General features: G+C 38.0%; 1 protein-coding gene across 3 annotated transcripts in view; it reads right to left on the minus strand.

Annotated features, from left to right (window-relative positions):
- Window positions 1-21384, minus strand: part of LOC149019218 (piezo-type mechanosensitive ion channel homolog) — a 113373-nt gene that overhangs the window by 39738 nt on the left and 52251 nt on the right. For all 3 annotated transcript variants that reach the window (XM_089153253.1, XM_089153252.1, XM_089153254.1), the window contains 5 exons: window positions 12266-12394; window positions 11876-12049; window positions 11440-11676; window positions 7548-9101; window positions 4126-6593 (listed from right to left, as the gene is read on the minus strand). In XM_089153253.1, coding sequence (XP_089009379.1) covers window positions 4126-6593; window positions 7548-9101; window positions 11440-11676; window positions 11876-12049; window positions 12266-12394 — 4562 coding nt within the window. The remainder of the gene's footprint in view (window positions 1-4125; window positions 6594-7547; window positions 9102-11439; window positions 11677-11875; window positions 12050-12265; window positions 12395-21384) is intronic.

Below are 21384 nucleotides of genomic sequence, written 5' to 3' on the forward strand. Positions count from 1 at the left end.
AAGGCGAATAGATAATAGATCCTTTCCCAGAGATAGGGGAGAGAGACCCATCAGTCGTTCGAACATCCTGAGCAATAGGGACAGATGAGTAAGTATGAAATAAAGTAGATGAGCCTGTCATATGGTTGGTTGCCCCAGAGTCGATTGCCCAGGAGGGATAAGTCAAATTGACATTGTGACAACCAAAAATACCTGTGGGGATTTGTGGATCAACAGAGGGATCAATGACAGAGGCTATACTCGTACTAGAAGTCTGTACTGGAGAAGATGAGTCAAGTCTAGACATCAATTGGCGAAGGTGTTAGAGTACTCAGGAGGTGTCAAATGGCTTGATTTGCAGATGTTTGATTGCTGCCCTTGATTCCATTTCTACCTCCTCCACGGGAATTTGTTGGACGTCTATGCAACTTCCAACACTTGTCCTTTGTATGACGCTCTTTTCCACAATACTCGCACTTTACTGGAGGGCAAAAATTACCAGAACTAGATTTATTATTGCCATAACCAACCACCAATGCAGATCTAACAGATGTTTAAGTGTGTACTATAGCTGTCCTTCAATTGTCCTCGGTATCTACCATGGAATAGACTTGAGCCAGAGAAGGAAAAGTCTCTCTCGAAAGGATCTGTGCGCGAATTTGATCAAATTCCATATTTAATTCCGCCAAAAAATCATAAACTCTCTGTTTATCTTCCCATTATTGATAGACGAAAGCATCTTCAGCATTCTTTGGTGTAAACTTCCCATAGAAATCTAAAGTCTGGTAATATCCCCGAAGAGTGTTATAGTATTGAGAAAGAGGAAGGTCCTTCTGCTGTAACTGATTGATTTTCCGTCTAATTTCAAAGCACTGTGCATCATTGCCAACTCTGGAGTATGTATATTTAGTAACTTTCCAAATAGCTGCCGCATTAGGAAGGAGGAGATAACTCTCTGCTATGCTAAATTCAATGGAGTTGATGAGAAAATCCATGACCAAGCATTCATTTGTATACCACTTGGAAAGTTGCAAACCAGGTGTGGAAGGTTTTGTAGAAGTCCAATCAAGATGGCCAGTAAGACCACGAGCACCAATAGCTAAGGAAACTGAACGAGACCATCTAAGATAATTTGTCCCATTAAGTTTCACAGTGGTTATCTAAAGCGGAGAAAACTCACGATCCTTATGAATGGAAGACATGGGAGACGCTTCAAATGTACCAGATACAGGAGATATGGGATTAGCCATAATTGCAAGGAGAATTTATTCAAAAACTCCCTGGACTTTTTCAAAATTTATGAAAAAGTTCCCTAAAATTGTTGCAAATTGCAAAAAAATCCTTGAACTTTTTCAGAATTACGAAAAAGTCCCTAGAATATTTTCAAAACTACTCCCACTAATTCACGTGAAAAGTATCTCCTCAGGTTACCTCCAATTGATATATTGTTGAAACAAAGTACACTAGGAAATTTCCAGGAAAGACCGGAGGGACACAACCGGTCCGCTTAAATACCAAACTCCTTAGACAAAATTTTCCTAGACATGCACTTAATCACCCAATATACAATTCCAGGATACCCGAAAAGAAAACAAACACGCTAATAGCAACTCAAAAAAAATTTCTACAGCACCTCTGTAGGATTAAAACAACCTTGCTCTAATACCATGTTGTAATGTGAGGAATTGCTCCTCTAAAAGTATATTATTCACAAGACCCCAATAGGGTATTTATAGTTACAACCTAGTTAAGTCCTATACTAAGTAGGAAAAGGAAATATAGAAATAAAACTCTAGACTTATGAGGAAACATAATCCTATTCTAATTAGGAAACCTTAGTCCATGTTTTCAACACTATCACATACAATGACACCCACACACCACCATAACACAACTTAGGAGTTCAAAAAGAGTTTCTTGATCGGGGAAGACTTTGGCCAAGTATACCTAAGGACTCTAATTCTCCCCCTCCTATTTGTGAACCATGTGAAAAACCTAGTCAGGGGAGACCAATCCTGTGAGGCACACTATTAAGGTCTTTCAAAACAAGATTGACCATAATAAGGAGATGCAGACTTATCAGAGGAAGAATTACAATCAGCCAAAGCAAGTGGAGAAAAGTGACATGGTACCACTTTAGTCCCTTGCTCCAGAATCAGATTCTATTGTTCCCCCTCAGGTATATTCTTCTGATCTTCCTATTGCTATTAGGAAAGGAGTTCAATCTTGTACTCATCATCCTATAGTTAAATATGTTTCTTATAACTCTTTGTCTGACTATTGCTGTGCTTTTATATCCTCTCTATTATCTGTTTCTGTTTCGAAAAGAAATTGGCAAGAAGCCTATGCTGATAAGAGATGGAAGGCAGTTATGGTAGAGGAAATGCAGGCAATGAAGAAAAATGATACTTGAGAGCTGGTTACACATCCTCCAAGAAAAAAACCCGTGGGCTATAAATGGGTTTTTGCGGTTAAACAAAATATGGATGGATCTGTCAATAGGTTGAAGGCTAAACTAGTTGCAAAGGGGTTTACCCAAACATATGGGATTGATTATCAGGCGACTTTTGCCCCTGTTGCAAAATGGAGCACTGTTAGAGTTATGTTGTCTGTAGATGTGAACAAAGACTGGAACTTACACCAACTAGATGTAAAGAATGCCTTCTTGCATGGGGAGTTGGAGGAAGCAATCTATATGAAAATCCCACATGATTTCTCTAACGACAATAACACAAGGAAAGTTTGTCGGTTAAAGAGGTCAATTTATGGGTTAAAACAGTCTCCTAGATGCTAGTTTGGACGCCTTCAGAAGGCAGTGACCTCTATTGGGTACAAACAAAGCAATGCTGATCATACATTGTTTGTCAAGAAGTTAGGTACCAATATCACACTTTCAATTGTTTTTGTGGACGATATTGTCATCACAGGAAATGATGGTAAGGAAATTCAAAAGTTGAAGGACTTTCTTGGCAGAGAGTTTGAGATTAAAGATCTAGGGAAGCTACAGTACTTCCTAGTGATTGAGGTGGCTCAATCAAAGAAGGGTGTATACCTATCCCAGAGGAAGTATGTCCTAGATTTATTATCACAAGTGGGAATGTTGGGGTGTAAAGCAGTAAATAACCCCATTGAGGCTGGAGCTAAACTTAAGGAAAAAGAGGGAGAACTAGTGGACAAAGGAAGATATCAAAGGTTGGTAGGGAAGCTTATTTACTTGTCTCACACCAAGCCATACATTGCTTATGCCGTGGGGATAGTGAGCCAGTTCATGCATGATTCATATTTAGCTCATATGAAGGCTATTACCAGAATACTGCAGTATTTGAAGGGAACTCCTGGAAAAGATATACTTTTGTCACCCACTGATAATCTCAGGGTAGAAGCATACATTAATGCAGACTAGGCTGGATATCCTGATAGGATCATAGGAAGTCAATTTCAAGTTACTATACCTTTGTTGGAGGTAATTTTGTTACTTGGAGTAAGAAACAGAATGTGGAAACTTTATCCAGTACTGAAGCTGAATATAGGGCCATGGTTTATGAAGTTTGTGAGCTACTATGGTTAAAAGGTCTACTAGAAGATATTGGAGTCCAAATTCCAAACCCTATGATGCTATATTGTGACAATAAGGCTCCATTATTATTGCTAATAATTCTGTAAAATATGATCGAACTAAGCACATTGAAATTGATAGGTTTTTGTCAAAGGAAAGCTAGAACAAGGGCTTATCTACATGCCTTTTGTGAGGTTTAGAGACCAAGTGACAGATATTTTCACAAAGGGTTCCTATTGTAGGCAAGTTAGGCATGACTAATATCTATGCCTCAACTTAAGGGGGAGTGTTGGTTGAGTCCTATAAGGAGTTTAATTTTGTTAGAGTTTTTATTTGTGTAATTTTCTTTTTCTTGTTACCCAAGTAAGTTATGTAATAGTTATTTTTCCACTTTATTATAAATAGAGGGCTTAAGATCACACTGATCAATTAAGTCACGCTACCACAATCATTTTTCTCAACAGAAACTTAGCACTCCAACACTGTATCCCCCCAGAAAAAAAAGTTGACTCAGCAGAATATTAATGTCACATCCAATTTAAACTAAGAAGATACAGAATTCTGAAAGGACTGAAAGAAAAAATGTTTACCATTAGGATAAACACAAACTCCTTTGGGAATTGATCCTCAAGTTGATACACCTCAAGAAATTGGCTGTTATTTTTTATGACAGATTGATAGAAAATTGCAACCAAAAAGAACACCATCAAATCCGCACCAAATATGTAGGCATAAAGATCAATCTCTCTTTTTCCACCACCAATCACAGAGAGTATAGGGTAAGGAAATCCTATCTCCTCAACAAGACCTAGTCGCCGAGCTGTGAGAATTTCCTTTGCTACGTCGGCTGCAGGAGTTAGAGACATATACCACTTCTTTGGGGGGCAGCCTATTAACGGGGAAGCATATAGCACCTCAAAAACAGCCAAGGCAACTTCTGGATTTTCTTGACTTTTTTCAATGCTTTGTACACGAACCCTACTCGCAGAACGGCGAAAAATAGGATTATTTTCCATGCGTCTCTCGTCATGAACTTTTCTAAGTAACTTGTTTACTCCTGATTCAATCCTTTCTGGCTGAATCCCATCCTCTGGCCACAATTTAACTTCCATTGAAAGCTGCACAAAATAAGGAGGAGACTCTGCTCCTTGTGTCAGTGATTTCCAATATCTGCATAGAGTTCTTATGATCATTCCTGTGACATTCTTTACTGGTAAAAGTACCTGTTGAATTCTACCCCTCCAACCAGAACATGTAGGAGCTTCCTCCTCATAAAGCAGTTTCCTCTTAAAAGATCTGAATTCTGTAACTGGCATCCATTCACCATCTTTTGCAGTTATTGAACTCTGCAGAAGGGTAAATAAATATACCAAAAAGAGAGGCCAAGTGCTGGCAACAAAAGATGTTGTAATTTTATGATCTGGAAATCCTAATTCCTGCAGTAGACTCCAGTGGATGGTCAATCCACAGTGTTGAATGATGATTTGATACAGGTATTGAAGCAAGATATAGATTTCTGTATAGATTAGCATAATAATCCAAAATATATAACTTGGGCCAGTATTCACACATAGGGCATATAAGAAAATAGCTGCCAGGTAGGCCATCGAAAGCAAACTGAAGCTCCATAGGAAGGCAAGAAAAAAGCAACAGTAACACACAAAATCATTGTTCGAACGAATCTGGGACCATATGTAACGGAAGATTCGCCCTATTTGCAGGCTAGCAGCTTCAGATGTGGTCTTGTCACTCCCAGAATGTACAGAAGTTGTTCGATCCACACGTTCATGCCTTACATTTTGGCTCTCTATCTCATCATACAGACCATCTTCTGCAGAGGAATAGTAATCACTAGAATCTGAATCTTCTTGGGCTATGTTCAAGAAGCTCACGAGGTTGGTCACTGCCTGATTTCCAAGTGATTTTACTCGAGAAACACCATTACCGATGAGATGAACTGCAGATTTTAGTGCCTGGCCTTTTCCCGTCTCTCTTCTGCCTGAATCCAAAAATGCATTAGTAGCACCCTTTTCTTCGAGTTCAGTAATTTCATCCATTGAATTCTGAGCAAACTCTCTACAATTTTCAGATTTTGTGCTTCTAGGAGAATCATGCATTTCAAAATGGAATAATGAATCTGTGCTATAATTCAGACCCTGCCCCCTGATAACATTTTCTTCATTATCCGGGGTTGCAGTCCCTCTGTTTGAGCTTAGAGAAGAAGCCCTCCGTCTCCTGAGGCCTTCAGTTTCATGATAAGCATTATCATAGTTTGTTATGGAATTCATACTGTGAAGCTGGAGTTGTAGGTTGAGCATCTCAGCCTTCATTTTTTCCACTTGCAAGTTGCGCTGGCATTTTTGTTCCTCACACTTACGAATATGCTGCAACTGTTCTGTCTTCCATGCTGCTTTCTTCTCTTGCTCATGGACCAAGGCCCCAATCTGCTCTGCTTCAAGGTATCTTGATACATAATCAAATTCCTGGGATGAAAACATGTAGGATTGCAGAGATACCAACATAAAAATGACAATCTCAACTAGTGCAGATCTTGAAGTTATCTTAAACCCATAGTCATATTTGTAAAAACCAATGACCTCATATCCACACTTCCCAGCACTAAAGTCTCCCAGAAAAGGAGATTGATAAGCCAGGGAGAGAACAATAAGAGAAAAATTGTACATCTGCAAGAACTTGAAGATCTTATTCTTCTTCTTCATAATCTCAAGTCTCAATCGGAAAAACACAAGAGCAAAACCAAGGTAGCCAAGGTGCAGAATGTCATACTCAAGAGTTCCAGTTATTAGAATTAAAGCAAGAACAAGATCCAATAAATGGCAATAGCAATAAAGCCTCAGATAGTCTAGCGACGTCCACAGGCTTTTAGTCTCAAATGAGAGATCCCTCCATACAGATGCATTTCTACGTTGAGATATCATTTGATGGTATGTCTGTGACCCGGCGAAGCCAGATAACTTATCAGAACGGAGTTTGAAACATGCAAACATGAAAACCACATAATAGCTGATAAGCATTCGAGGATCATCGACAATAAAACCTACAAAAGAAGCACAACAGCTAATATTAGAAGCAAGAACTGAAAAGGTGTGGGTAGGCATTGGTGGTGGCTTGCATTAAGCCTATATCAATATCAAAGACTCAGATCAGCCTGACTGATTTGTTAGATGAATAAGTACTGAGTAGAGCACCATGAATTTGTTGGGTAGGTCTATTAGAGGTGAGCCTCAGCTAAGAAGACTTTTTAAAATCTCAACAAGCCAAACATCCACTCAATAAGACATCAAGAAAAGTAACTGTTGAAGAATGCGCAGAAGCAAGGCTGCTGCCTTGGTGTGCAAGCTTACTTTTGAGGATCTTTCCTTTTCTGGATGTGTTGCATTACCTTCTATTTTTGGTGTAGAAGCCTTGATGAACAAGGTTTGGGAGTTTTGGAAGTCATACTTTCTAATTTCCTGTTAGTTGCTAATTCTAGAACCTTCCTTTTCTGTAGTTTCTATTTTGGACAGATCTTAGGAGTTAGAGTGCTAGTAATTTCTGTTCACAAATTGTATTTTTTATTTCCTTTTCGAAGGACAAGTTTCTTGTCTCTCACGTTGTAGTATTGAAGGCTATAAATAAAGGTTACCTGCAATTCTAGTTCTTCTTACTAGAATCGCAGGTCTTGCTGTGGTTCATCTCACTTCCTCTTCTCCTTTCTTCTTATGTCTCCTCTGTTCTTCTCATTTCTGCGCTGTTTTTGGTTCATTAAAGTCCATTTTCTAACAATAACCAGATAGATAATTGCCCTGAGGGTTTTTTTATATTTATTTATTTTAAGTTTCTATTTGTAAATCCTAAGTTCTTACATATACTGGACTTTGAGGAGTCATAGCCAACTAAACATTAGGAAATATCATCAGAATCAAGTCAGCAACTGTCCATGGAGAAAAAAGAAAGAAAGGTACACATTGGATATTAGAATAGTTCTTCCACAAAGAGAGTAGAGAAATACCTAACCAACAGTTTTTGCAATAGTTCAAATAAATATTTGAGCTTTTCCAGCACTGCCAGCATTCATGACAACGCATTTTTGTCTCACTGGTAACATGAATCCATGGCACCAGATTCTTCCATGTAACCAAGTACTCAAGAGTCAGAATAGTACCAAATAAGAAAACAAATATTGGCCACAATTTACGGATAACACGCTTGTCCAAAAGGACACAAGCTGCAAGGGACACAATATATAATATAGAGATAGCATTCAGTACAGCGAAGCTCACAAGAAGCAAAGCAATCATGTTAATCTCAAGGCCAAGGAGGTTGAATAAGTTCTCGATCCAAAACTTCAAATATATTTTTAAGGTAGCCTTCTGCATGTCAAACCTCTCCTTTCTCAAGGCAAGAATCCGCTTCTTATTCCACTTATTACTTTCTCTAGAACTCCCCCAGATATACTCAAAGGAATATTTTCTGGTACCACCACCTTGAGGTGCTGTTTCGAAGGGCGCAGGAGCAGCTTCTTGATGCATATCAGAACTCAAAGATGGCCATGAATTGCTTGTTGCAGTCCTTTTCTTTGAAAATGGTAAACTAGAACCATTTGATGATATACTTTCCTCAGTATACACAGAAATACCAGTAGGATTGTCTTCACTTGAGACAAAAAGTGGACAAGGTTCTTCCCACTTTCCTGTATTTATAAGTGTACTCGGCATTCCTTCCAACCAATGGAAAACATTGTACTGAACGGTACAAGCAATTATCACAAGAACTTTTCCTCTCAATCCTGATTCCAAACCCCAAAATCCAGGCTTAAATAGCTGAAAACCAAGAAAAAGGGACAAAGCAGAGTGCCTTTGACCAGGAAACATCTCAGCGTGTTTACCCCACATTTGGAATAGATACTCAGTCAATAACAAGATTCCTGTATAAAATAAAACCAACTTAGATGGCACCCTAGAACCTTTAGGTAATGTTGAACAGGTGACAAGGCCAAGAAGATACAGAAATCCAAATGCACTGACAGGAGACAGTGATGCATAGAACAAGGATATATATAAGATCTTATCACTGTGCCAAATTGACAATCTTCTGAAAAAACTGAGGGCTCCATGTTCCAATTGATGGGAGTCATCCAATCCATTGTATCTGCTTTGTCTCCTTTCATAGCTATACAGTTGCATGACAATCAAAATAGCCAAGGATTCCCAAACATTCTCCAGTAATGAGGCTTGTGGGTTATAGCCCAAGTCAGGATAAAGATTGATTATTTTAGACAACCAACTCTCAAAGCTGGAGAAAATGCTCAAGCTATATACAAAGATAAACACTAAAATTGCATAAAGTTTGAGAGGAAACCACAGGCGCCTTCTTATCTTCCCAAGAAGTTGTCTCCCAATGATCCAGAATAGAAGGAATAAAAGGTATCCAAAAGAAATATAATTAGGTGTCACCAGATAAACTGCAATGAGAATGGTGAGGAATGCAATGTGGGTTCCACATGACCGATATGTAGACAGAAATTTCTGCCCTATTGCACTAAGATATGTTGCTACCCTTTTCTCTGAAAGCAAGTAAATCAAATATAAGTCAAATGATTAAAGTTACTAAACCACTGTAATTATTAGTACCATGTTAAAGAAGTTCAAACATAGAAGCCACGTACAGTTGTTAACATATAAATAACTCATGTTTAAAGAGTTTGTGCTGCCAACCGAAGTCCAGAAGATCACAGCAAGAATTCAATCAATAGTTATTTGTATGCAAACCTAGTCTCACACTAGAACGAGATTTGCACAAGAGAACCACCCACATAGAGAACATAGATAAATAGCGAAATGTTACATGTCATAATATAATGACTGGAATGGCACTGTCATTCAGGTAGTGTAATTGTCTTGGTTACTGGAATCTGTGTCACAGAAAATCTATACCTGACATCTAGAAAAGGCTGTATACTGTAGCCCTAGTGTAAGCATGGTATTTCAGTCCTACCAAGACAACTGAAATGGCGGAATTTCGGTAAGATTTTGCCGAAATATGGTATTTTTGCTGCTAAGTTTTGCATTTCCAGTTGGTTTAGGCCAAATTAAGGACTCAAACTTCATGGAAACCTTAATTTAGGCTATATTAGCACATTAAATGGTTATATTGCAAGAATAATTACCTAATTTGGCCCTTTTTACTTGCACCCTTGATTGAAAGTATACAGTTGAACCCTCATTTATAATTACACATTTACATATTGTTTAAGTACTAAAGGAAATCAGTAATACATATAGTCAAAGATTCATAATAATTAAGAGTAGAATTTTTTTAAGGCATCATGTCATACTCTCTCAAAGTCCAGCATTTGGTACTTGGTAGAAGTTTTTGAAACTACTGTGCATTGTTTCTTTGAGTTCCTATTATAGGATATCAGTTGGCAAACTATGAAGAAACCCACTGATCGATTTTGATACAAGTCATATGCAGCAGCCGATAGCCTATATGGCTGGCGGGTTGGATAGGAAAAGATATCATCCACAACAGTCAATTCGTAACATCCCTTTGAGTGGGAGCCATTAATTACTAAATTTTTTCAACTACAATCTGTTAGATGTCCTACATATTAACCAAAAATTTTGGAATCTTGACTGAAATATTTTTATTTTGGAAATGTATTTCGTTCTGGTGGGAGCAAAACATTAACACCATCCTCATAACTAATGGAACCTGTGTTCTCACATGAGTACTATTTTTTTTTTTGGGGTGTCATTATACAATTGCATCAAGGACCTGGCTTACTAGGGTTACACTTTTTAACATAATAATCTTTTGGGATAATTACTATTGCCCCCTTGTACTTTGGTTTTATTACTAATCAAACCTCTTTCTTTATGAAATTACTGTTGCCCCCCTCACTTCTAATTGTGTAAAGTGGCTGTTAACATCAAATATGTAATGTCTATTTTGCCCTCAATTAAAATTAAGAAGTTAAAAGTATGACATTATCTTCATTTATAGAAACTATATTGAATGTTAATTATATCTTTATAATCTTATATTTTAGAATCAATTTTGGCTTTGGTGAGACCACACACTTATGTTTGTTGAAACTCTCATGTTTTACTTAAATTTTTTACAATCACAATGATGGAAGTTTTACAAACAAATTAACATATAAGATGTTAATTGATAGGAAATTTGGTAACATGTATAATGGTAAGCATTTCTTAGGTGATTTTCAATTTTCAACTTTGAATTACACTTGATATTTCCTAATATTTTAGTTTCTATTTTTAGTTTTATTTATCATATTTCCTTTATTCCGAAATTCCTTTTTAGAGAAGAAAAATCAAATCTTTCCTTTATTCAGTGGTTTCTTTTCAGAAAAGAAAAGTTAATTTAAAATTATTTTTTTTCCATAGTTAATTAAGGGTAGTATTATAAATTGACAAAAGAGTAAATAAGTAAAGAGATAACTGCAGGATTATTTTTGGGAGTTTGAAAAAATATATAGATGCCACATCATCAGTAAATTAACGTGTAGCTTAACTGCAAGGGGGCATTAGTAATTTTAGACAAAGTTAAAAGTTGGATTAGCAATTTTAAAAAGTACAAGGGATAAAGTAGTAATAAAATAAGAGTACAAGGGGGTAAGAAATTATTATCCCTGTTTTTTTTTAATTAAGAATTTAAGATTTCGAAAAAGTATAACAATTTGTTGTTTTGTGACTTGCATATCGGTTCTATTAAAATACTTGGAAAAAAGGCATATGATAATAAGTAGGCTGAGTAAGCCGCTATGATCTACTGAAAATTTTGTGTCTATGCAGTACAATTTTTCCATGTTTCCAGAAACAAACAAAATAGGTTGATCAATCACTCAACAATACAGTCAATCTTGGGAGCAGTTATACCGTGAGAAGGATTGACGGACTGGCGCTCTCCAGTTATTGAGGAAGCATAAACAGACAGAATGACAGATTTGTTCAAACCAGCTCTCAAGATGCTAAATCCGAAAGGAAGGCAAGGAGTGTGTTGCGCAATTGCAGAGAACGAAAATAGGAATTCAGACCCATGGTTATGAACTGCACAGAAACATGCAAGTGCAGCAATTTTCAAGAAATCCCAGGAACTAGCATGTTCCAGTAAACCTGCATTGTTTGATTAGTTACAGAAATTATTAATAAATAGAACAGAGCAGAAGACGTGAAATAAAGTCTTTAGCAAATTCCATAAATTTACAAGTTTGTTACAAACACGCACACAAAAAAATAAAAATAAAAAGAACTAATTAAGCAAACTAGTGAATATTGCTTTAAGGGAACCGACCAACTGAAAGCATATTATTACCAAATTGTGACAGCACTTCGACGGTGTAACTACCCTTCTCTTCCAAAGCATTTGAGATCAGATTAAGCTGAAGGATGTACAATAATGCAAAGTGCACCTCACATAGAACAATTATAGATTGGCGCAGTTCTCGGCTCACAGAATGGCTCAATAGGTACACCATAAAGAAAACCACTGAAGGATGGAGCAGAATGTGGCAAAAATCAGTCTACTGTTGAATCTACTCGTACTTTCATTCAAGCCTCAGAAATTGATTGGCAAACATACAAGGATAACAATCCAAAACAAACATATCTTTAATTTGTTGGAAGCACAATCAATCCTAAACGTGTAAAAATATAATTAAGAATTAAAGAAAAGTCAAATGGAGAAAGAAAATATTAAGCATACTATATATAGCATGGATGAACCCAGGCTTCATGGCAATGAGAAATATTAGTGCAAGTGTAATAGCTCGAGAACATTTGCGCAGACCCCACGCTATTGTAGCGACAATCAATACTTTTGCCTCTTCGTTCTCTGCAATTTAAGATATAATGCAGCATGTTTATTAAGCCATGTAAGCACAATGATATTAACAATAATCATCACTTAGAAGAGACGATATTAAATAAAAGTAAAACTGAAAACTCAACTAACACTACTTTGATATACACCCCCCCCCCCCCCCAAAAAAAAAAAGGGGGCTCAAACCCTAGTATATGAACCCTTTGCAGGTCAAAGAAAATAAAGAAACTCAAATCCCCTTTTTGGGTTGAATTTTGAAAAAACTTGACCAAGTTCTAATTCTGGTTACTTCTGTTTGTTGCCCCCCCCCCCCCCCCCAAAAAAAATGTCAGTAAAGTAAAATGGAAATTATAGTAATTCAATTTATGACGGAACCTATTTGTCCAAACTAATAGAGTTTGTGTAGTAAGGGTAGAAATAATTTTTTGATGTAGTTGGTTATAATGTATTTTTCCTTTCTCTACCTCCTACCTCCCGAGGGATGTGTATGTAATTTATTTCACATTAATAATGACGTAATATAGAAGAGGAGCAGAACAGTCTGAGGCACAACTTTCTATCCTCTGTCTCCCCTGCTTTAATCTCAGTCTTGCAGTCTTGTGTTCTTTGTTTTGGGTGAATGAATAAATTAAATTAAGACAAAAGAGAAGAACGTAAAGCCTCCAGAAGGAAGGAACCAAAAGGAGCAATCCGATACCAGAAAATATGAATTACAGCAAAAACTAAATCGTTGCACTGGCTTTATGGTGCCAGTCAATCCACTACACCAAATGGTGCTCTCAGCCAGAGGCTCCCCAAAAACCTTACACAAATTAACCGATACCCTCTTCTGACAACTTCTTCCTTATTTATAACCCCCAACAGTATCCCTTACTCTTTCTCTCTCCTCCACTTGGCATAATCCCAAGGCCCTAACAGTACCGGCCCCTCCAAATTCACCTTCTCCTTAAGGTGAAGGAAAGTAGAAGCTTGATCTTCACATGTTTGCCACCCAGCCATGCCAATTTCGCAACATTCTGAGAGGCCCAATTCCGCAACATTCTAAGAGGCCCAACAGGAGGTCAGTATACCATTTGGAGAATGACAGTGCTGCAACATAATTCCAGATCCAACAGAGGTTCTCTGAATTTGAAGTTAGTGAATGGGGCAAACGTGGCTCGAAGAAAATTTTCAACTGGCAAGAACCCAAGGAATGCAGCCCCTGATTCAATAAGAACATCTACTGTATCAGTGCAGACCTGGAACCACCATGGTCTAGATTCACTACTGTCTGGGATGGTTGTGTTTCTCCCAAATTGTTGTTCACATGTTTGAGCTACAACTCCAAGATCTCCAATGAAGTAGTAGTTTTCCACATAGTTGGCAGTTGGCACAAAAAATCACCATTGATTTCAAAGACGTAGGTGCAGAGCTTAACTCATGCGCAGCAGAAAGAAAATGGAGGTTTGGGTTTTAGGAAATGGAGGACATCAACAAGGCTCTGTTACTCAAGCAAGGATGGAGAATCCTTAAGAACCCAGAAGCATTGTGGGTACAGACTCTGAAGGCAAAATACTTTCCAAACACTACACCATTCGATCCAAAGGTCATGAAACGAAAAGGGTCATGGACTAGGAATAGCATTTGTGGCATACTACCCAGTCTTGAAAAAATGGTATGGAGAAAGATAGGAAATGGGAGGAGTAGATCATATTGGTTTGATCCATGGATTAGAAATCCAGAAGATCGAACATATTTACCACCTGATACCGAGCTATGGGCAAGAAATTCAATAGTGGCACAAGTGACAAACTCCATCAATCATCTCAACAGGGAGTTACCTCTTACTCAAACCTCTCAATTTTATTACATTTCCAACATAAATCTTTCTAATGAAACAGATGCTTGGATGTCTCTTATTTCAAGTAATGGAGAGTTCTCTGTCAAATTTGCAGGGAAAGCCCTATCACAAATAACAGAGAAATCCACATCTAATACACTTACTATCTGCTGGAAGTGTTTTTGGAAATTACCCCTTTACCCCAAATTTAAGATGTTCTTTTGGTGTCTTATAAATGCAGGGTTACCAGTTAAGGAAACACTCGCTCAATGGATACCATTGTCTCCAGTATGCGAGTTTTGTGGAAAAAGTGTGGAATCTATGTGGCATGTCTTTATTTCATGTGATTGGACTATTGGACAAAACGAATTTGGGCAGCGGGTCCCTTAGGAATCAGAACAGAAAGACTGATAACACATCCATCAGTGATCTGCACAGTTCATTCATTCTAGATCTTGGGCTTGACAAATCAACTAAAAAATGGATGGTGTCAATTTTCATAATCACTTGCAATTTTGTTTGGAAAAAAACAGAACAACATAATCTTTAATAAGATCACCCCCAACCCCAACAAAGTGCTAAATAATATTTCAAATTGGATCCAAGATCTAAAACTCCACACAAATGAAAATTTTGAAACCACACACAGTGAAACACATGTAATGAGCTCTAAACCAAATATTTGCTTCTGTAAAAGTTTGACTAACTTAAGTCATTTATCAACCTTGATGTGTGCAGGGGTGTACATAAATCAGTGCTAAACAGCGTCGGATGGAGTGTGGGACTATTATGGAAAGGACAGCTAAAGTATGTCAGTACAGGAGGAATTGGGAAGGGAAATATCATTGAGGCTCTTAGTTGGGATAAAGGACGGAATAGATCAAGCACAACAATACAACATTCAACTAGATGAAATATGGTGCAATGAGAAGGAAGTGCTTGACCTACATTCACCACGAAATCACAACAAGTGGCCAATAGCTTATGTCCTGCTTTTGGCAAATATAACCTATAATATTAAGGATACTAACTTTAATAGTTTTAGTCAGACCACACTCCAGCAATGGCTCACTGATATAGCATTCGTACCATCTGTAGAATATTAGCAGACATTAGTTGTAATAGACACTACTACTCTTTGTAATTGTTGTCCTAAGTAATAGTAAGTTTTATTCAGCATAAAAAAAAACTAAAAAAAAAAACTCATGTGCAAGCTACCCCTCTACACACGCTTGGAAAGGGATTTTACCGTCAGTCTCATCAAGCCCTCATTCCATGAGAATAGCAGAGGAATTTTGTTTTACTGACAAAGCCCATCCACCCACCATGGTCATCGGATTAAGCATGGCGTTCCCCTTGGCCATTATTGACCCATCAAGGCGTTTGCATCCATCCTTCCACAACTCCAAAAACTCCACCGTCCAGGAGAGGTTCACCTTCTCCAAATTGATTGAAAATGGCTGGAAATGGAAATTGATACCGGATTGTCCTAATCTATCGAATGACACCAGCAGGGGGTCGATAGGGCAGCACCGTCTGCTAACTTTTTCTGGTGTATTTTACCCTCCTTGTGACATCAATGCTAGTTGAGCCCCTAAAAATGCTTTCGAGGTTGGGAGAGATGGATGATTGGAGGCCTGCTGGTGTTGAGCATAGGATCTATGCCTCCAACTTCTTGGCAGACTAGTGCACCAGTTCCAGTCAAGAAGATCGAGGTAGAAGAAAGGGAAGTTAACTGCCCCAAATGTTTGATTTCCATTATCAATGGGTTATATGCTAGTTGGGCCTTGATTTGCCAAATGAATAACCCAACTGCTGGGTTGGCGCAAAAAATAAAACTATTTATGTGCCCATGACTTAAATCTTGGTTAGTCAGCCCATAAGTGGGCTGTTGGGGCCCTTGGGGGTCTTAGTGATTCTGTCATTTTAGGCCCATTTTGTCAAATTATTTCCCTAGGCTAACTGACTTGACTGGACCAGTCCCATTGGTCCAACCGCCTCTTGGACCACCTTCATCTCCTCTCTTTTCCTGCGATCCATACCTTGACCGTCACCTAAATCTTCAACGCTGGATCTAGAATAATCAATCACAGCTCTTCCTCAAATCTTGCCACCAATCAGGATGTAACCGACTCCTCTTGAATGGAACAATGCCGGAAACCACATGCGGATTCTCCCCATGCTGCTGCCGAGTAATCAGGATGTAACTGACTTCTCTCCTTCACTTATGCCCTCTGTCGTGGTGGTTTCGCTGGAGGTCGCACCGCCCCATCAAACTGATGACTCTCCAATGTTTGTGGAGCATTCATCCTAAGTTCAGCCCGAGTTTCTTCCAATAGATGGGTGAGAATGATTTGTTTTAACCATTCTTCTTGAACCAAAGAAAACCTCTGCCATAGAGCTTGAATCACTGCACTATGCAGAGCACCTAATTTCTCCTGTTCGGCCATTGTGATTTCTCCTTGGAATTTTTCTGAACTGAAATCACAAAGTAGGATTTAAAAGGGTTCTTGAGCACCTCCTGTGATACAAGTTTTCACTTCACCAATGGCTTCCAACGTTGGCTATTCATTCCCGGCAATGCAAGAAATACCGTCTGCTTGTTCCACCCCTCTGTTTCCCATCTCTCTCGGTGCTACAGCGGCTTGCTCAGCACCAAAGTGAGTTTCAAAGCTTCTTTGAAGCTTGACCAACTGAATTCCAGCCAAATTCTCCCGTAAACCCAATCTAAAGCATCCCCTTCCAGGTGTTGGAGCGCCACTCCAAACCATTGATCATCTTCAATCTGGTGTTCCCAGTAAAACAACAAGACCTCTATCAGCCAGAACTGCACTTGCCCTACGCCAGAAACATGGAAAATTCGGTTGCCATCTCACCACCCTGGGATCAAAATGCAACATGATACCAGCTGATAAGAACCCCCTAATCCAATACCAGAAAGTATAAATTACAGCAAAAACTAAAATAATGACACCGGCTTTATGGTGCCAGTCAACCCCTTACACCAAATGGTGCTCTCAGTGGTCAGCCAAAGTCTGCCCATAACCTTACATAGAATAACCGATACCCTCTTCTCACAACTTCTTCCCCATTTATAAACCCAACAATAGCCGTCACTCTCTCTCTCTCTCTACATGACATAATCTCAGGGCCCTAACAGGAAGCAACAGGAAGAAAAGAGGGAAGGGGGCACATGATTCCCCAAGAGGCCAAAATGTGGTTGTTTCGAGGAAAATCAGTACAAGTAGTTATGAAAAAAGAAAGTTTCCATTTAACTTCAAAGGAGATAGAGTCCTGCATTAGATGAAGATAGGGCTGCAACAAGGATGGGCTTGGCCGGGCTTTTCCAAAGTCCAAACCCAATCCTGGCCCTAAATGCTCTTGGCTAAGCCCATTCTCGCCCTGGCCCTTATTCAAGGACTTAAGATTCTTGTCCCTAGCCTTGAACCCTAACGGGCCAAGCCAAACCCAAGCCCACCTTGATTGTTTCTAATTAGGCCGAGTCTGGATAGGTTGGACCTATCCCTGTCCCTAACCCAAGCCCTAGTTAAATTTGAAGCATTTGATATACTTAATAAAATGCATAATCTAACCTATTGTGAAATTTGAACAATCTCGAATATATATAAAAAATAAAAATTAAAAAGCAACAAAATTTCCATGCCACTACTAAATCTGATATTAAAAAAATAAAAACTTAGGCAAACTAAAAATGAAATACATAGAAGTATAAAAAATTAATATGGTTAAAAATAGATAATCATGATTGGAGGCTGAGGCATCATCCTTCATCAACAACTACTATGTTTAAAGTTTACCAAAAAAAAGAATCATATTTTAAAAATTACTTTTTTAATACATTATGTCATATAAAAATTCAATCTACAGATCATGATAACTTAAGTTTCTCTTGAAAACCTTCCACTTTTTAAATTTTACTTAGGTATTCCAAATCAGGGTTGTCGATCCATAAAAATCATGCTTTAGTGCAACAATGAATTGGGTTTTCATTCTTGTTTATAGTATGAGGCCAGTACACATATTCACACTCCCAAGAAATTCCAAGTTAAATTTGTTTTTTGTTTATAGGGTAGAGTCCTAATTATGATTCTTCTACCTAAGAAAATAATTACGGAACATTTCACACACACCCAAAAATAAATAGTGAAAATCAGAGACACCCAAAAAATATATCAAATTGGTAGAGAGACCCCAAATGTCTTTTAAAATGGCAACCGCCCTCTTTTCCGTCAGGATGGTAAATTGAATTAGAGGACAAGACAAATATATCCTTCGTAGTATTTCAATACATAAAAGTTAATATTACAAAATTACCCTAGTCTATCTATTATGACTTAGAAAGACTAATATACCCTTTATCTTTTTGCTTCCCCCATCAAAATCTCCAATCGCCTTTCTGTTTTCTTTTTCTTTTTTTTCCCCTCTTTTCTGTTTTTGATAAATACAATCTCCTTTCTCAAAAGTATGATGGAATAGAATGTATCATTAGGAGTTCAGGATCAGAAAATTGCCTACCAATCAAACACATTATTTGTTCTACCAAAACAGAGGGAGGGGGAAAATCAAATGCTTTACTCGACAGAGAGAATCTTTGGTGTTCATCATAGTGAAAGCAGCTCCAGTGGTTCCAATGAACCGTTGTTTCTCACCACAGCAAACAACAGTAGGAGTCTCCCGGTTCAATTCATCATTGAGAACAATGTCTATCCCTTGCTGCCGGCCAACAGCTACAAATGCAGCTTTCGTTGCAGAAATCAAATCCTTTATTTTCTTTTGGGTACAAAAGAAACAATGTTGCTGAAATCTAAACCTTTCATTGTCAAAATCAAAACTTTTTTTTGATACAAAAGAAATAATGTTGCTGAAATCAAAACCTTTCTCTACCAAAATCAAACCTCCTTTTTGTTTTTCAGTCAAAAGAAATCAAAAACAAAAATGCTAATTTTCGGCAGAAGATGCGAATAGGCAAATGTGCCTCTTCTTTTGATCGTAGTTGTTGAAAACAGCAGCCTTTTGATTGTTATCCTCATCCCCGCACGGAAGGAAGGAAGATGGACAGCCCTTTTTTGGGGTTTGTAAAAGGAAGAAGATGGATGACCAATATCTATTCATTGGGATTTTGTGAATTAGGATAGCATAAGATTATAGAAAAAAAAATAGAGGCAAGTGGCTAAGGATAATACTGTGATGTCACAAGACATTAAGGGAAATTCAGAATTATGAATTAACCATGACTTAGCAGAATCTGCTGACGGAGAGTACCATAGTGCCATTCTAAGAGACATTTTGGGGTGTCTTTGCCAATTTGATACATTTTTGGGGTGTCCGTGATTTTTGCTATTTATTTTGGTGTGTCCCTGATTTTTTCCAAAATAATTATGATTTTAACATTCTGCTCTGACAATGAGGAATATTCTAATATAACTTAAATTGAACCAGTGGTTCACCTAGTTCAAGTTCAATGTAAAAACAAAATAAGAAGTACAGATGGAGTAAAAACATGTAATTTCCTATGAAGTCTAATAGCCCAACCTAGGCCCTTAAAAGTGACATATTACATAGAGAAATTCTAGGCACAAATGCCCAATATGTATATAACCCAGCCCTAGACTTATTCCAAAGGAAAGATGCCCAGTTTAGTGATAAATATGCATCAAACTTCTTTCTTTTCTGAAAATTGCTGGAAGCAAATTAGTTTGCAACCTATGTCCATGAAAACTATCACAACAACAACAAGCCTTTTCCCAACTAAATGGGGTCGGCTACATTGATTGTATTGCCTTCCGATCAGCTTTATATGAGGCCATACCAGATACAAGTCTTAAACCATGCATATCCTTTCTTAACACTTCTCCTAAATTTATTTTAGGTCTACCCCTAGCTCTTCTAGTACCTCTGATATGGATTAAATCACTTCTCATGCAGAGATTATAATGGGGGATTTGAAAGGGGAGAGATTGAGAGGATTTTCACAGTGATGGAAAACCTGAAGGCTCTTAGAAAGAAGATTCACTCTCAAAAATCAGAAGCAACCCAAAACAGCAGAAGCAGATTGACCAGACCACCTAGAACTTAGGCTAGTGGGTTCAAAAATAGTGTGAAAACCTGTTGAATTACAGCAGAAAATACATGGTTTTGGCCCATCTTGCTGAAATTTCGGCTATATCTCAGTTTTGAAGCCAGTCTCAAACCTTGGTTGGGATATGTCAATCCGATGACAGGAAAGCCATCAGCAAAGGTCTCAGATTTCGTGTAAGTCATTTGAATGTGCATTTGAATGTTTCAGCAATAACAGGGTTAGGATTTCAGATTTTGCAGAAGGAATACTTGTGGAAATTTAGTGTTAAGGTTTGGATATTTAGACTGGGCTAGATTCAAAGTTTGGACAGAACTGATGGTAGGTTTGTGAGATATAGAATTTTGTGTTTCACTTTCATAGGAAGAATCTGTGATGCTGGATGTTAGGGTATTGATGGGGAATGGGCAGCATTGAGTAATATGAGAAATTGGGGGGATGCTGTGAACTGAATTTGAATGGATTCTAATGGCGAAATAAGGCTGAGGTTGGCTGCAGTCTGTGAAAAATAAAAATTGAAAAGGAAATCTAGGATTTGGGAAACTAGAGAATTAGCAAAAGAACTGAGGTTGAGGTTAAGCTGCTGTTAATGCATTAAAGCTTGGCAAGTTGGCAGAAGCTTGTAAAGTGCGTGAAACTTGAATATGAACCTTGAGATTGAAGTTATTCTTCAAGTGAGTTTCATGGTAGCTCTGAATTAAAACTTCAAGGCTTTCACACTGTGAAGGAGTCGACTGGATCAAACAATAATCCCACATGAACTTGGACAAAAAATTAAGCTAATTCTCCAATGGAGACAAAAGTTTGCAGCAGCACTTGCAAACAATATTAAAAGAACCAGAGAGCAAGGTCTGGGCAATCTCGCCCTTCAGAAAAAGCGAGAAGATCTGGTTTTTTCCCCAAGCCAACTCGAGTGAACTCAAGGGCACATCACCCCGGGGGGGGGGGAGGGGATAGCCTATTTTAGCCCTTTTAAACACACTAGTGGCCTTAGATTTGTGAGAAAACAACCCTAAGTATGAGTTCTAATTCGACCCTAAGTATAAAACCAAAATGCTGTAAGAATGAACATGCAAGGTATAAAAT

Source organism: Hakea prostrata, chromosome 4 (assembly GCF_041222555.1).
Source record: "Hakea prostrata isolate BN-2017 chromosome 4, UWA_Hpros_2, whole genome shotgun sequence".
NCBI classification, from domain to species: Eukaryota; Viridiplantae; Streptophyta; class Magnoliopsida; order Proteales; family Proteaceae; genus Hakea; species Hakea prostrata.